At 47.4% G+C, this 18,125-nt stretch overlaps 1 protein-coding gene across 1 annotated transcript in view; it reads right to left on the bottom strand.

Annotated features, from left to right (window-relative positions):
• Positions 1-18,125, bottom strand: part of LOC112251626 (calcium-activated potassium channel subunit alpha-1-like) — a 350,091-nt gene that overhangs the window by 226,150 nt on the left and 105,816 nt on the right. Inside the window, exon 2 of the mRNA XM_042299053.1 lies at positions 11,387-11,554. Coding sequence (XP_042154987.1) covers positions 11,387-11,554 — 168 coding nt within the window. The remainder of the gene's footprint in view (positions 1-11,386; positions 11,555-18,125) is intronic.

Genomic DNA, 18,125 nt, shown 5'->3' with positions numbered 1-18,125 from the left:
TATTCTCCTCCTCACTCATTCTCCCTCTCCTCTCTTATTCTCCTCCTCCTCATTCTCCCTCTCCTCTCTTATTCTCCTCCTCACTCATTCTCCCTCTCCTCTCTTATTCTCCTCCTCACTCATTCTCCCTCTCCTCTCTTATTCTCCTCCTCACACATTCTCCCTCTCCTCTCTTATTCTCCTCCTCACTCATTCTCCCTTTCCTCTCTTATTCTCCTCCTCACTCATTCTCCCTCTCCTCTCTTATTCTCCTCCTCACTCATTCTCCCTCTCCTCTCTTATTCTCCTCCTCACTCATTCTCCCTCTCCTCTCTTATTCTCCTCCTCACTCATTCTCCCTCTCCTCTCTTATTCTCCTCCTCGCTCATTCTCCCTCTCCTCTCTTATTCTCCTCCTCACTCATTCTCCCTCTCTCCTCCTCCTCACTCATTCTCCTCTCCTCTCTTATTCTCCTCCTCACTCATTCTCCCTCTCCTCTCTTATTCTCCTCCTCACTCATTCTCCTCTCCTCTCTTATTCTCCTCCTCACTCATTCTCCCTCTCCTCTCTTATTTCTCCTCCTCACTCATTCTCCTCTCCTCTCTTATTCTCCTCCTCACTCATTCTCCCTCTCCTCTCTTATTCTCCTCCTCACTCATTCTCCCTTTCCTCTCTTATTCTCCTCCTCACTCATTCTCCCTCTCCTCTCTTATTCTCCTCCTCACTCATTCTCCTCTCCTCTCTTATTCTCCTCCTCACTCATTCTCCTTTCCTCTCTTATTCTCCTCCTCACTCATTCTCCCTCTCCTCTCTTATTCTCCTCCTCACTCATTCTCCCTCTCCTCTCTTATTTCTCCTCCTCACTCATTCTCCCTCTCCTCTCTTATTCTCCTCCTCACTCATTCTCCCTCTCCTCTCTTATTCTCCTCCTCACTCATTCTCCCTCTCCTCTCTTATTCTCCTCCTCACTCATTCTCCCTCTCCTCTCTTATTCTCCTCCTCGCTCATTCTCCCTCTCCTCTCTTATTCTCCTCCTCCTCATTCTCCCTCTCCTCCTCCTCCTCACTCATTCTCCCTCTCCTCTCTTATTCTCCTCCTCACTCATTCTCCTCTCCTCTCTTATTCTCCTCCTCACTCATTCTCCCTCTCCTCTCTTATTCTCCTCCTCACTCATTCTCCCTCTCCTCTCTTATTCTCCTCCTCACTCATTCTCCCTCTCCTCTCTTATTCTCCTCCTCCTCATTCTCCCTCTCCTCTCTTATTCTCCTCCTCACTCATTCTCCCTCTCCTCTCTTATTCTCCTCCTCGCTCATTCTCCCTCTCCTCTCTTATTCTCCTCCTCACTCATTCTCCCTCTCCTCCTCCTCCTCACTCATTCTCCCTCTCCTCTCTTATTCTCCTCCTCCTCATTCTCCCTCTCCTCTCTTATTCTCCTCCTCACTCATTCTCCCTTTCCTCTCTTATTCTCCTCCTCACTCATTCTCCCTTTCCTCTCTTATTCTCCTCCTCACTCATTCTCCCTCTCCTCTCTTATTCTCCTCCTCGCTCATTCTCCCTCTCCTCTCTTATTCTCCTCCTCACTCATTCTCCTCTCCTCCTCCTCCTCACTCATTCTCCCTCTCCTCTCTTATTCTCCTCCTCTCATTCTCCTCTCCTCTCTTATTCTCCTCCTCATTCATTCTCCCTCTCCTCCACCTCCAATCATTCTCCTCCTCTCTTATTCTCCTCCTCGCTCATTCTCCCTCTCCTCTCTTATTCTCCTCCTCACTCATTCTCCCTCTCCTCCTCCTCCTCCTCATTCTCCCTCTCCTCTCTTATTCTCCTCCTCGCTCATTCTCCCTCTCCTCTCTTATTCTCCTCCTCACTCATTCTCCCTCTCCTCCTCCTCCTCACTCATTCTCCTCCTCCTCTCTTATTCTCCTCCTCACTCATTCTCCCTCTCCTCCTCTCTTATTCTCTCCTCGCTCATTCTCCCTCTCCTCTCTTATTCTCCTCCTCATCATTCTCCTCTCCTCCTCTCTTATTCTCCTAAAAACTCATTCTCCCTCTCCTCTCTTATTCTCCTCCTCACTCATTCTCCCTCTCCTCTCTTATTCTCCTCCTCACTCATTCTCCCTCTCCTCTCTTATTCTCCTCCTCACTCATTCTCCCTCTCCTCTCTTATTCTCCTCCCTCTTATTCTCCTCCTTACTTATCCTCCCTCTCATTCTCCTCTCCTCCTTCTTATTCTCCTCCTCATCTCATTCTCCCTTTCCTCTCTTATTCTCCTCCTCACTCATTCTCCCTCTCCTCTCTTATTCTCCTCCTCATTCATTCTCCCTCTCCTCCTCCTCCTCTTCATTCTCCTCCTCACTCATTCTCCTCTCACTCTCTTCTCCCTCTCCTCCTCTCTTATTCCCCTCCTCCTCATTCTCCCTCTCCTCCTCACTCCTTCTCCCTCTCCTCTCTTATTCTCCTCCTCACTCATTCTCCCTCCTCTCTTATTCTCCTCCTCATTCATTCTCCCCTCCTCCTCCTCTCTCATTTCTCCTCCTCTCTTATTCTCCTCTCCTCATTCTCCCTCTCCTCCTCTCTTATTCTCCTCCTCACTCATTCTCCTCTCTCCTCTCTTATTCTCCTCCTCGCTCATTCTCCCTCTCCTCTCTTATTCTCCTCCTCACTCATTCTCCCTCTCCTCTCTTATTCTCCTCCTCCTCATTCTCCCTCTCCTCTCTTATTCTCCTCCTCACTCATTCTCCCTTTCCTCTCTTATTCTCCTCCTCACTCATTCTCCCTCTCCTCTCTTATTCTCCTCCTCACTCATTCTCCCTCTCCTCTCTTATTCTCCTCCTCCTCATTCTCCCTCTCCTCTCTTATTCTCCTCCTCACTCATTCTCCCTCTCCTCTCTTATTCTCCTCCTCACTCATTCTCCCTCTCCTCTCTTATTCTCCTCCTCACTCATTCTCCCTCTCCTCTCTTATTCTCCTCCTCACTCATTCTCCTCTCCTCTCTTATTCTCCTCCTCCTCATTCTCCCTCTCCTCCTCTCTTATTCTCCTCCTCGCTCATTCTCCCTCTCCTCTCTTATTCTCCTCCTCACTCATTCTCCCTCTCCTCTCTTATTCTCCTCCTCACTCATTCTCCCTCTCCTCTCTTATTCTCCTCCTCACTCATTCTCCCTCTCCTCTCTTATTCTCCTCCTCACTCATTCTCCCTCTCCTCTCTTATTCTCCTCCTCACTCATTCTCCTTTCCTCTCTTATTCTCCTCCTCACTCATTCTCCCTCTCCTCTCTTATTCTCCTCCTCCTCCTCATTCTCTCCTCCTCTCTTATTCTCCTCCTCCTCATTCTCCCTCCTCCTCTCTTATTCTCCTCCTCGCTCATTCTCCCTCTCCTCTCTTATTCTCCTCCTCACTCATTCTCCCCTCCTCTCTTATTCTCCTCCTCGCTCATTCTCCCTCTCCTCTCTTATTCTCCTCCTCACTCATTCTCCCTCTCCTCTCTTATTCTCCTCCTCACTCATTCTCCTCTCCTCCTCTCTTATTCTCCTCCTCGCTCATTCTCCCTTTCCTCTCTTATTCTCCTCCTCACTCATTCTCCCTCTCCTCTCTTATTCTCCTCCTCACTCATTCTCCCTCTCCTCTCTTATTCTCCTCCTCATTCATTCTCCCTCTCCTCCTCCTCTTCATTCTCCTCCTCACTCATTCTCCCTCCTCTCTCATTCTCCCTCTCCTCCTCTCTTATTCCCCTCCTCTCATTCTCCCATCCTTCTCCCTCTCCTCTCTTATTCTCCTCCTCACTCATTCTCCCTCTCCTCTCTCTTATTCTCCTCCTCACTCATTCTCCTCTCCTCTCTTATTCTCCTCCTCACTCATTCTCCCTCTCCTCTCTTATTCTCCTCCTCACTCATTCTCCCTCTCCTCTCTTATTCTCCTCCTCACTCATTCTCCCTCTCCTCTCTTATTCTCCTCCTCCTCATTCTCCCTCTCCTCTCTTATTCTCCTTCTCACTCATTCTCCCTCTCCTCTCTTATTCTCCTCCTCACTCATTCTCCCTCTCCTCAATTATTCTCCTCCTCACTCATTCTCCCTCTCCTCTTATTCTCCTCCTCACTCATTCTCCCTCTCCTCTCTTATTCTCCTCCTCACTCATTCTCCTCTCCTCTCTTATTCTCCTCCTCACTCATTCTCCCTCTCCTCTCTTATTCTCCTCCTCACTCATTCTCCCTCTCCTCAATTATTCTCCTCCTCACTCATTCTCCCTCTCCTCAATTATTCTCCTCCTCACTCATTCTCCCTCTCCTCTCTTATTCTCCTCCTCACTCATTCTCCCTCTCCTCTCTTATTCTCCTCCTCACTCATTCTCCCTCTCCTCAATTATTCTCCTCCTCACTCATTCTCCCTCTCCTCTCTTATTCTCCTCCTCACTCATTCTCCCTCTCCTCAATTATTCTCCTTCTCACTCATTCTCCCTCTCCTCTCTTATTCTCCTCCTCACTCATTCTCCCTTTCCTCTCTTATTCTCCTCCTCACTCATTCTCCCTCTCCTCTCTTATTCTCCTCCTCCTCATTCTCCCTCTCCTCTCTTATTCTCCTCCTCACTCATTCTCCCTCTCCTCAATTATTCTCCTCCTCACTCATTCTCCCTCTCCTCTCTTATTCTCCTCCTCACTCATTCTCCCTCTCCTCAATTATTCTCCTTCTCACTCATTCTCCCTCTCCTCTCTTATTCTCCTCCTCACTCATTCTCCCTCTCCTCTCTTATTCTCCTCCTCATCATTCTCCCTCTCCTCTCTTATTCTCCTCCTCACTCATTCTCCCTCTCCTCAATTATTCAATTCACTCATTCTCCCTCTCCTCAATTATTCTCCTCCACTCATTCTCCCTCTCCTCTCTTATTCTCCTCCTCACTCATTTCTCCCTCTCCTCTCTTATTCTCCTCCTCACTCATTCTCCTCTCCTCAATTATTCTCCTCCTCACTCATTCTCCCTCTCCTCAATTATTCTCCTCCTCACTCATTCTCCCTCTCCTCTCTTATTCTCCTCCTCACTCATTCTCCCTCTCCTCAATTATTCTCCTCCTCCTCATTCTCCCTCTCCTCTCTTATTCTCCTTCTCACTCATTCTCCCTCTCCTCTCTTATTCTCCTCCTCACTCATTCTCCCTCTCTCTCTTATTCTCCTTCTCACTCATTCTCCCTCTCCTCTCTTATTCTCCTCCTCACTCATTCTCCCTCTCCTCAATTATTCTCCTCCTCACTCATTCTCCCTCTCCTCTCTTATTCTCCTTCTCACTCATTCTCCCTCTCCTCTTATTCTCCTCCTCACTCATTCTCCCTCTCCTCTCTTATTCTCCTCCTCACTCATTCTCCCTCTCCTCTCTTATTCTCCTCCTCACTCATTCTCCCTCTCCTCTCTTATTCTCCTCCTCACTCATTCTCCCTCTCCTCTCTTATTCTCCTCCTCACTCATTCTCCCTCTCCTCTCTTATTCTCCTCCTCCTCATTCTCCCTCTCCTCTCTTATTCTCCTCCTCACTCATTCTCCCTCTCCTCCTCCTCCTCATTCATTCTCCCTCTCCTCTCTTATTCTCCTCCTCACTCATTCTCCCTCTCCTCTCTTATTCTCCTCCTCACTCATTCTCCCTCTCTCCTCCTCCTCACTCATTTATCTCCTCTCTTATTCTCCTCCTCACTCATTCTCCCTTTCCTCTCTTATTCTCCTCCTCACTCATTCTCCCTCTCCTCTCTTATTCTCCTCCTCACTCATTCTCCCTCTCCTCTCTTATTCTCCTCCTCACTCATTCTCCCTCTCCTCCTCCTCCTTATTCTCCCCTCCTCTCTTATTCTCCTCCTCCCTCTCCCTCTCTCTTATTCTCCTCCTCACTCATTCTCCCTCTCCTCTCTTATTCTCCTCCTCACTCATTCTCCCTCTCCTCAATTATTCTCCTCCTCACTCATTCTCCCTCTCCTCTCTTATTCTCCTCCTCACTCATTCTCCCTCTCCTCAATTATTCTCCTCCTCCTCATTCTCCTCTCCTCTCTTATTCTCCTCCTCACTCATTCTCCCTCTCCTCTCTTATTCTCCTCCTCACTCATTCTCCCTCTCCTCTCTTATTCTCCTCCTCACTCATTCTCCCTCTCCTCTCTTATTCTCCTCCTCACTCATTCTCCCTCTCCTCTCTTATTCTCCTCCTCACTCATTCTCCCTCTCCTCTCTTATTCTCCTCCTCACTCATTCTCCCTCTCCTCTCTTATTCTCCTCCTCACTCATTCTCCCTTCCTCTCTTATTCTCCTCCTCACTCATTCTCCCTCTCCTCTCTTATTCTCCTCCTCACTCATTCTCCCTTTCTCTCTTATTCTCCTCCTCACTCATTCTCCCTCTCCTCTCTTATTCTCCTCCTCACTCTTCTCCTTCTCCTCTCTTATTCTCCTCCTCACTTCATTCTCCCTCTCTTATTCTCTCTCATTCTCCTCCTCTCTTATTCTCCTCCTCCTCATTCTCCCTCTCCTCTCTTATTCTCCTCCTCACTCATTCTCCCTCTCCTCTCTTATTCTCCTCCTCACTCATTCTCCCTCTCCTCTCTTATTCTCCTCCTCACTCATTCTCCCTCTCCTCTCTTATTCTCCTCCTCCTCATTCTCTCCTCTCCTCTCTTATTCTCCTCCTCCTCTCATTCTCTCTCCTCTCTTATTCTCCTCCTCACTCATTCTCCCTCTCCTCCTCTCTTATTCTCCTCCTCACTCATTCTCCCTCTCCTCTCTTATTCTCCTCCTCATTTCTCCCTCTCCTCTCTTATTCTCCTCTCTCCTATTCTCTCCTCACTCATTCTCCCTCTCCTCTCTTATTCTCCTCCTCACTCATTCTCCCTCTCCTCTCTTATTCTCCTTCTCACTCATTCTCCCTCTCCTCTTATTCTCCTCCTCACTCATTCTCCCTCTCCTCTTATTCTCCTCCTTACTCATTCTCCCTCTCCTCTCTTATTCTCCTCCTCACTCATTCTCCCTCTCCTCTCTTATTCTCCTCCTCACTCATTCTCCCTCTCCTCTCTTATTCTCCTTCTCACTCATTCTCCCTCTCCTCTCTTATTCTCCTCCTCACTCATTCTCCCTTTCCTCTCTTATTCCCCTCCTCACACATTCTCCCTCTCCTCTCTTATTCCCCTCCTCACTCATTCTCCCTTTCCTCTCTTATTCTCCTCCTCACTCATTCTCCCTTTCCTCTCTTATTCTCCTCCTCACTCATTCTCCCTCTCCTCTCTTATTCTCCTCCTCACTCATTCTCCTCTCCTCTCTTATTCTCCTCCTCACTCATTCTCCCTCTCCTCTCTTATTCTCCTCCTCACTCATTCTCCTCTCCTCTCTTATTCTCCTTCTCACTCATTCTCCCTCTCCTCAATTATTCTCCTCCTCACTCATTCTCCCTCTCCCTCTTATTCTCCTCCTTACTCATTCTCCTCTCCCTCTTATTCTCCTCCTTACTCATTCTCCCTCTCCTCTCTTATTCTCCTTCTCACTCATTCTCCTCTCCTCAATTATTCTCCTCCCTCTCATTCTACCTCTCCTCCTCGCTCATTCTCCCTCTCCTCTCTTATTCTCCTCCTCACTCATTCTCCCTCTCCTCTCTTATTCTCCTCCTCACTCATTCTCCCTCTCCTCTCTTATTCTCCTCCTCACTCATTCTCCCTCTCCTCTCTTATTCTCCTCCTCACTCATTCTCCTTTCCTCTCTTATTCTCCTCCTCACTCATTCTCCCTCTCCTCTCTTATTCTCCTCCTCATTCATTCTCCCTCTCCTCCTCCTCCTCACTCATTCTCCTCCTCACTCATTCTCCTCCTCATTCATTCTCCCTCTCCTCCTCTCTTATTCCCCTCCTCACTCATTCTCCCTCTCCTCCTCTCTTATTCCCCTCCTCACTCATTCTCCCTCTCCTCCTCCTCCTTCTCCCTCTCCTCTCTTATTCTCCTCCTCACTCATTCTCCCTCTCCTCTCTTATTCTCCTCCTCACTCATTCTCCCTCTCCTCTCTTATTCTCCTCCTCACTCATTCTCCCTCTCCTCAATTATTCTCCTCCTCACTCATTCTCCCTCTCCTCTCTTATTCTCCTTCTCACTCATTCTCCCTCTCCTCAATTATTCTCCTCCCTCTCATTCTACCTCTCCTCCTCGCTCATTCTCCCTCTCCTCTCTTATTCTCCTCCTCACTCATTCTCCCTCTCCTCTCTTATTCTCCTCCTCACTCATTCTCCCTCTCCTCTCTTATTCTCCTCCTCACTCATTCTCCCTCTCCTCAATTATTCTCCTCCTCCTCATTCTCCCTCTCCTCTCTTATTCTCCTCCTCACTCATTCTCCCTCTCCTCTCTTATTCTCCTCCTCACTCATTCTCCCTCTCCTCTCTTATTCTCCTCCTCATTCATTCTCCCTCTCCTCCTCCTCCTCACTCATTCTCCTCCTCACTCATTCTCCTCCTCACTCATTCTCCCTCTCCTCCTCTCTTATTCCCCTCCTCACTCATTCTCCCTCTCCTCAATTATTCTCCTCCTCACTCATTCTCCCTCTCCTCAATTATTCTCCTCCTCACTCATTCTCCCTCTCCTCTCTTATTCTCCTCCTCACTCATTCTCCCTCTCCTCAATTATTCTCCTTCTCACTCATTCTCCCTCTCCTCTCTTATTCTCCTCCTCACTCATTCTCCCTCTCCTCTCTTATTCTCCTCCTCACTCATTCTCCCTCTCCTCTCTTATTCTCCTCCTCACTCATTCTCCCTCTCCTCAATTATTCTCCTCCTCACTCATTCTCCCTCTCCTCAATTATTCTCCTCCTCACTCATTCTCCCTCTCCTCTCTTATTCTCCTCCTCACTCATTCTCCCTCTCCTCTCTTATTCTCCTCCTCACTCATTCTCCCTCTCCTCAATTATTCTCCTCCTCACTCATTCTCCCTCTCCTCAATTATTCTCCTCCTCACTCATTCTCCCTCTCCTCTCTTATTCTCCTCCTCACTCATTCTCCCTCTCCTCAATTATTCTCCTCCTCACTCATTCTCCCTCTCCTCTCTTATTCTCCTTCTCACTCATTCTCCCTCTCCTCTCTTATTCTCCTCCTCACTCATTCTCCCTCTCCTCTCTTATTCTCCTCCTCACTCATTCTCCCTCTCCTCTCTTATTCTCCTCCTCACTCATTCTCCCTTTCCTCTCTTATTCTCCTCCTCACTCATTCTCCCTCTCCTCTCTTATTCTCCTCCTCACTCATTCTCCCTCTCCTCCTCCTCCTCACTCATTCTCCCTCTCCTCTCTTATTCTCCTCCTCACTCATTCTCCCTCTCCTCTCTTATTCTCCTCCTCACTCATTCTCCCTCTCCTCTCTTATTCTCCTCCTCACTCATTCTCCCTCTCCTCTCTTATTCTCCTCCTCACTCATTCTCCCTCTCCTCAATTATTCTCCTCCTCACTCATTCTCCCTCTCCTCTCTTATTCTCCTCCTCACTCATTCTCCCTCTCCTCAATTATTCTCCTCCTCACTCATTCTCCCTCTCCTCCTCTCTTATTCTCCTCCTCACTCATTCTCCCTCTCCTCAATTATTCTCCTCCTCACTCATTCTCCCTCTCCTCTCTTATTCTCCTCCTCACTCATTCTCCCTCTCCTCTCTTATTCTCCTCCTCACTCATTCTCCCTCTCCTCTCTTATTCTCCTCCTCACTCATTCTCCCTCTCCTCTCTTATTCTCCTCCTCACTCATTCTCCCTCTCCTCTCTTATTCTCCTCCTCACTCATTCTCCCTCTCCTCTCTTATTCTCCTCCTCACTCATTCTCCCTCTCCTCTCTTATTCTCCTTCTCACTCATTCTCCCTTTCCTCTCTTATTCTCCTTCTCACTCATTCTCCCTTTCCTCCCCTCTTATTCTCCTCCTTACTTATCCTCCCTCTCATTCTACCTCTCCTCCTCGCTCATTCTCCCTCTCCTCTCTTATTCTCCTCCTCGCTCATTCTCTCTTATTCTCCTCCTCACTCATCCTCCCTCTCCTCCTCTCTTATTCTCCTCTTCGCTCATTCTCCCTCTCCTCCTCTCTTATTCTCCTCCTCACTCATTCTCCCTCTCCTCCTCTCTTATTCCCCTCTCACTCATTCTCCCTCTCCTCCTCACTCATTCTCCCTCTCCTCCTCACTCATTCGCCCTCTCAAATCAAATGTATTTACATAGCCCTTCTTACATCAGCTGATATCTCAAAGTGCTGTACAGAAACCCAGCCTAAAACCCCAAATAGCAAGCAATGCAGATGTAGAAGCACTCTCCTCCTTTCTCATTCTCCCTTTCCTCTCCTCCGCTCTCATTCTCCCTCTCCTCCTCTCTCATTATCCCTCTCCTCCTCTCTCATTCTCCCTCTCCTCCTCTCTCATTCTCCCTCTCCTCCTCGCTCATTCTCCCTCTCCTCTCCTCCTCTCTCTATCTCCCTCTCCTCTCCTCCACGCTCATTCTCCCTCTCCTCTCATTCTCCCTCTCCTCCCCTCTCATTCTTCCTCTCCTCACTCTGCAACCCCTGTGTACCATGTAGAACAAGCAGGACTATATCAAAACCAGCTAGAACCACCAGGACTGGACTAGACCAAAACCAGCTAGAACCACTAGGACTGGACTAGACCAAAACCAGCTAGAACCAACAGGACTGGACAAAACCAAAACCAGCTAGAACCAACAGGACTGGACAAAACCAAAACCAGCTAGAACCAACAGGACTGAACGAGACCAAAACCAGCGAGAACCAACAGGACTGGACGAGACCAAAACCAGCTAGAACCACAGGACTGGACAAAACCAAAACCAGCTAAAACCACAGGACTGGACAAAACCAAAACCAGCGAGAAGCAACAGGACTGGACTAGACCAAAACCAGTTAGAACCAACAGGACTGGACAAAACCAAAACCAGCGAGAACCAACAGGACTGGACTAGACCAAAACCAGCTAGAACCACAGGACTGAACTAGACCAAAACCAGCTAGAACCACAGGACTGGACTAGACCAAAACCAGCTAGAACCAACAGGACTGAGTACAACAACCCAAATGCTAGGTCTGTTGTGATACCAGAATCTCAATATTTCCATAGCAAAAATGAAAACACGAAGCAGCCCAAACTCTTTGGTTCTTTAAAATCCTGCTGTATGTAACTCATTGTGTTATAGCTTGGAAAATAAATGCATGTGACTCTGGATGACAACATAATGAGTTATAGAAATACACCAGAACTGAGAATAACTTCCTTAGAATCATAGGACTCTTCCAGTGTGTATCCACCAACCCCCACACACACACACACACACACACACACACACACACACACACACACACACACACACACACACACACACACACACACACACACACACACACACACACACACACACACACACACACACACACACACACACACACGTACCAGGACTCTGCCGGTGAGTGTCTGTGCTGATATCATGACCCCGGCCCAGTCCTTAACGGAGGTCATCCAGCCCACCTCGCTGGCAGGGACCACTTCGTCCTTCTCATCAGGACCCTTAGCTGTACCGTCTGCTGCCTGACTGTTAGCAGGGTTATTTACCTTCTGGGCCTCCTCGAACAAAAGGGGAGAGAGAGGTGGGGGGTGAGAGACAGTGGGGGTGGAGAGCGAGAGGGAGAGGTGGGGTGGAGAACGAGAGAGAGGGGGGGGTGGAGAGAGATGGGGGTGGAGGGAGAGAGAGAGAGAGATAAAGACTGCATTAACATTTTGTTGATCAAACAGATATTATTTCACATAGAAATATCATGTCAGTTGTTCTATATGTTATATTTATATCTGCAATATTCTACCAGATCATCTGGTAGAGTGGGCTTGGAGGTACATGTACTGTCCAGCTCCATTAGGGTACTGTCCAGCTTCATTAGGTTTACTGTACTATCCAGCTCCATTAGACTGCGTGGCCACGCACGCCTCCAACTCAATCATCAAGTTTGCGGACGACACAACAGTGGTAGGCTTGATTACCAACAATGACGAGACGGCCTACAGGGAGGAGGTGAGGGCCCTCGGAGTGTGGTGTCAGGAAAATAACCTCACACTCAACGTCAACAAAACTAAGGAGATGATTGTGGACTTCAGGAAACAGCAGAGGGAACACCCCCCTATCCACATCGATGGAACAGTAGTGGAGAGGGTAGCAAGTTTTAAGTTCCTCGGCATACACATCACAGACAAACTGAATTGGTCCACTCACACAGACAACATCGTGAAGAAGGCGCAGCAGCGCCTCTTCAACCTCAGGAGGCTGAAGAAATTCGGCTTGTCACCAAAAGCACTCACAAACTTTTACAGATGCACAAATCAAATCAAATCAAATTTTATTTGTCACATACACATGGTTAGCAGATGTTAATGCGAGTGTAGCGAAATGCTTGTGGAGAGCATCCTGGCGGGCTGTATCACCGCCTGGTATGGCAACTGCTCCGCCCACAACCGTAAGGCTCTCCAGAGGGTAGTGAGGTCTGCACAACGCATCACCGGGGGCAAACTACCTGCCCTCCAGGACACCTACACCACCCGATGTTACAGGAAGGCCATAAAGATCATCAAGGACATCAACCACCCGAGCCACTGCTTGTTCACCCCGCTATCATCCAGAAGGCGAGGTCAGTACAGGTGCATCAAAGCTGGGACCGAGAGACTGAAAAACAGCTTCTATCTCAAGGCCATCAGACTGTTAAACAGCCACCACTAACATTGAGTGGCTGCTGTCAACACACTGACACTGACACTGACTCAACTCCAGCCACTTTAATAATGGGAATTGATGGGAAATGTAAATATATCACTAGCCACTTTAAACAATGCTACCTTATATAATGTTACTTACCCTACATTATTCATCTCATATGCATACGTATATACTGTACTCTATATCATCGACTGCATCCTTATGTAATACATGTATCACTAGCCACTTTAACTATGCCACTTTGTTTACATACTCATCTCATATGTATATACTGTACTCGATACCATCTACTGTATCTTGCCTATGCTCCTCTGTACCATCACTCATTCATATATCCTTATGTACATATTCTTTATCCCCTTACACTGTGTATAAGACAGTAGTTTGGAATTGTTAGTTAGATTACTTGTTGGTTATTACTGCATTGTCGGAACTAGAAGCACAAGCATTTCGCTACACTCGCATTAACATCTGCTAACCATGTGTATGTGACAAATAAAATTTGATTTGATTTGATTTGAGATGTACTGTCCAGCTCCATTATGTGTACATGTACTGTCCAGCTCCATTAGGTGTACTGTCCAGCTCCATTAGGTGTACTGTACTGTCCAGCTCCATTAGATGTACTGTCCAGCTCAATTAGGTGTACTGTCCAGCTCCATTAGATGTACTGTCCAGCTCCATTAGATGTACTGTCCAGCTCCATTAGGTGTACTGTACTGTCCAGCTCCATTAGATGTACTGTCCAACTCCAATAGGTGTACTGTACTGTCCAGCTCCATTAGGTGTACTGTCCAACTCCATTAGGTGTACTGTCCAGCTCCATTCGGTGTACTGTCCAGCTCCATTAGATGTACTGTCCAGCTCCATTAGGTGTACTGTACTGTCCAGCTCCATTATATGTACTGTCTAACTCCATTAGGTGTACTGTACTGTCCAGGTCTATTAAATGTGCTGTCCAGCTCCATTATGCGTGCTGTTCAGCTCCATTATGTGTACTGTCCAGTTCCATTAGTTGTAATGTACTGTCCAGCTCCATTAGGTGTACTGTACTGTCCAGCTCCATTAGGTGTACTGTACTGTCCAGCTCCATTAGGTGTACTGTACTGTCCAGCTCCATTACGTGTACTGTCCAGCTCCATTAGGTGTACTGTACTGTCCAGCTCCATTAGGGTACATGTACTGTCCAGCTCCAATAGGTTTACTGTACTGTCCAGCTCCAATAGGTTTACTGTACTGTCCAGCTCCATTAGTTGCCATCTAAAGTATTCATAAAATCTACCTAATTAATACATGACCATATGAACTGACACAAGATCTGCATTACAGTAAGAGAAACAAGGTTGTTATCAGCTGAGTCCCCATAGACAGTGTGGTGGTGATGTCTGGTTTGTCAACCTGAGTCCCTATAGACAGTGTGGTGGTGATGTCTGGTTTGTCAACCTGAGTCCCTATAGACAGTGTGGTGGTGATGTCTGGTTTGTCAACCTGAGTCCCTATAGACAGTGTGGTGGTGATGTCTGGTATGTCAACCTGCGTCCCTATAGACAGTGTGGTGGTGATGTCTGGTATGTCAACCTGAGTCCCCATAGACAGTGTGGTGGTGATGTCTGGTTTGTCAACCTGAGTCCCAATAGACGGTGTGGTGGTGATGTCTGGTATGTCAACCTGAGTCCCTATAGACAGTGTGGTGGTGATGTCTGGTATGTCAACCTGAGTCCCAATAGACAGTGTGGTGGTGATGTCTGGTATGTCAACCTGAGTCCCTATAGACGGTGTGGTGGTGATGTCTGGTATGTCAACCTGAGTCCCTATAGACAGTGTGGTGGTGATGTCTGGCATGTCAACCTGAGGCTCCGGCTGCTGATACAGAATACAGACACACTGCCATCACATCTTACACTGTCAAGGCCATTAAACACGTCTCTGCCACATGTTGTGTGTGTGTGTGTGCGAGTGAGAGTGAGAGAGAAAGTGAGAGTGTGTGTGTGTGTGTGTGTGTGTGTGTGTGTGTGTGTGTGTGTGTGTGTGTGTGTGTGTGTGTGTGTGTGTGTGTGTGTGTGTGTGTGTGTGTGTGTGTGTGTGTGGTCGGTTTTTTGCCAATATGGGCCTGTAAGTTCATTCATCCCGGGGTAAACAGTGGCATAAGACTAATATTGTCATGCAGGCCCCTCAACCTTGTGTCTGAATGAGTGAGCATCCACTCGCCAATTTTACTGTACGTACGCAGCTGTTCAGCCATCCACTAACTCAAATAACACTCCACTTCATATGTTTCCCCCTCAACCATTAAGCTGCATGGTTTAATTGCACACACACACCGCCTGGCGAGGTAGAGTAGAGGTCAGCGTGTCACCGCTAGGCCTATAAACCATTGGGTGTAGCCCAGCGAATGGCGTCACAGAGAATCCCTGGCACTCCAATAACTTTCAGAGCTCTCGACGGCGGCCCGCTCTCTCTTCCAAGGAAGCTCGCTCGTATTTCATCAGGAAACACATATAGTAGTTCATATTTTATTACCACCCACCGACACTGCTTGTTCTCTCTGGACCCAACCTGGGTTCAAACACTATGCCAAATCTTTCAAATTATGCCTAGTATCTGCCTCAAGTGTCAAATGGGCGGAGTTTGCCGTTTTCAGACTTTTCCGTTGGTTCATTAAGCAAAGCAAGCTCAATCAAGCACATACTGTATAAAGTATATGGAATGATTTCAATTGTTGTTTCAACCTGGGTATGCTCTAGACGTCTGACGGACGGGTCAGCGCCATACAAGTGGAGTCTCTGGTTCATGCTCTAGACGTCTGACAGACGGGTCAGCACCATACAAGTGGAGTCTCTGGTTCATGGACTGTGTGACGTCAGCAGACTGGGATAGCACTGTGTGTTTGGGTGACTTGATACTGCGTATGACATCCTAAGGTAATCTGAATACTGAACAGATAGAAAATACCCAGAATACACCTGAACTACATGTTTTTGTCTTGTTTTACGTTGGTTTGTCCGTCTTTCTCCTTGCTAACTGACCCAGGAATGTCTCAGGGCTCTAGACACTAGTACATCTCATTCTCAGAACTGTGAAGCTGAGAAGAGACATACCAGCAGACCAACCCAGACACCAGTGCACCAATATAGTTCGTAGGCTTTCAGTGAAATACTCAGTAGTATTCCTTTCTGGCTGGCTGACGGATGCACACACACACACAGACAGCCTCCCATTAAAACCCAGTAACGGAGAAAGAGAAAGAGGGGGAGAAAGGGGAGAGTGGGGGAGAGAGAGAGAAAAAGGGGGAGAGAGGAAGGGGGGGAGAGAGAAAGAGAGCGAGATTCAGTACTCGGTCAGTCGGTTTGGAGAGGATTGTCCAGTTAAAATTGGATTATATTCCTTAATGATCCAACATGGCCACAGCTGCCATTTTCCTAATTACATTCTCTCCTATAACAATAACCTCCTTCTGAAAGGTTACCATAGTCACTAGATCATTATCTATCTGCTGCTGCTGCTTATAGACCACACATAGCATGACAGTGTCCCAAATGGCACCCTATTCCCAATGGGCCCTGGTCAACAGAAGTGCACTACATAGGAAATAGGGTGCCATTTGGGACAGGCCAGAAGTGCAGTGGAAAATGGGGTTAGGAGAGCTTCATAGGCAATCATTCATGTATCTATAGAGGTGTTCTGAGCTGTCACACCCCTATAACCTAACCCCTCCCTATAGCAGCACCCATCCCTATAACCTGTGTGGTGTACTGTGGTGTACCGCAGGGCAGCTCTCTATGCCCTCTACTCTTTTCTATTTTTTACCAGTGATCTGCCACTGGCATTAAACAAAGCATGTGTGTCCATGTATGCTGATAATTCAACGATACACGCATCAGCAACCACAGCTAATGAAGTACCTGAAACCCTTAAAGAGTTGCAGTCTGTTTTGGAATGGGTGGCCAGTAATAAACTGCTCCTGAACATCAAGAGCATTGTATTTGGTACAAATCATTCTCTCAGTTCTAGACCTCTAGGGAATCTTTTAAACATGGCGCCGACAGAGATGGTTGCTTCGCGTTCTTAGGAAACTATGCTGTATTTTGTTTTTTAATCTATTTTTACTTACACTGTTACCCCGGGAGACTTAACATTTTCTGGGGTAACAGTGTAAGAAATAATACATAAAAAAGCAAAATACTGCATAGTTTCCTATTACATACAGCCGGGAAGAACTATTGGATACAAGAGCAACGTCAACTTACCAACATTACGACTTTCCCGAAGTGGATCTTCTGTTTGGATAACCAACCAGGACAATGGATCGGATCCCAGTAGGCAACCCAAAACAATGGCGCTGGAGAAGGGGCAGACGGTCTTCTGGTCTGGCTCCGTAGATGGGCCTATCACTCACCGCTCCCGAGTATACTACTCACCAATGTCCAGTCTCTTGACAACAAGGTAGACGAAATTTGAGCAAGGGTTGCATTCCAGAGAGACATCAGAGATTGTAACATTCTCTGTTTCACGGAAACATGGCTCACTCGGGATAAGTCATCAGAGTCGGTACAGCCACCCGGTTTCTTCACGCATCACGCTGACAGAAACAAACATCTCTCTGGTAAGAAGAAGGCCGGGGGTGTATGCCTTATGATTGAGTCGTGGTGTGATCATAACAACATACCAGAACTCAAGTCCTTTTGTTCACCTGACCTAGAATTCCTTACAATCAAATGCCGACCGCATTATCTACCAAGAGAATTCTCTTCGATTACAATCACAGCCGTGTATATCCCGACACAAGCAGACACCTCGACGGCCCTGAATTTTTTTTATTGGACTCTATGTAAACTGGAAACCACATATCCTGAGGCTGCATTTACTGTAGCTGGGCATTTTAACTAAGCTAATCTGAAAACAAGGCTACATTTTATCAGCATCGAATGCGCAATCCGGGCTGGCAGCATTCTGGATCATTGTTATTCTAACTTCCACGATGCATACAAAGCCCTCCCTCCTTTCGACAAATCTGACCATGACTCAGTTTTATTGCTCCCAGCCTATAGACAAAAACTAAAACAGGAAACGCCCGTGCTCAGGTCTGTTCAATGCTGGTCAGACCAATCAGACTACACACTTCAAGATTGCTTCGATCACGTGGACTGGGATATGTTCCGGATAGCCTCAGACAACAACATTGATGTATACGCTGATTCGGTGAGTGAGTTTATTAGCATATTAAAACCTTGCCCAACCAGAAACGGTGGATTGATGGCATCATTTGTGCAAAACTGAAAGCGCAAACCACTGCTTTTAGTCATGGCAAGGCGACCGGAAACAAACAGTGTAGCTATTCCCTCCGCAAGGCAATCAAATAAGCTAAGCGTCAGTATAGAGACAAAGTAGAGTCACAATTCAACGGCTTAGACATGAGACGTATGTGGCAGG

This window comes from Oncorhynchus tshawytscha, linkage group LG16 (genome assembly GCF_018296145.1).
Source record: "Oncorhynchus tshawytscha isolate Ot180627B linkage group LG16, Otsh_v2.0, whole genome shotgun sequence".
NCBI lineage: Eukaryota > Metazoa > Chordata > Actinopteri > Salmoniformes > Salmonidae > Oncorhynchus > Oncorhynchus tshawytscha.
The sequence above is the reverse complement of the archived record's forward strand: the minus strand, read 5'-3'. Positions and strand labels throughout refer to the sequence as shown.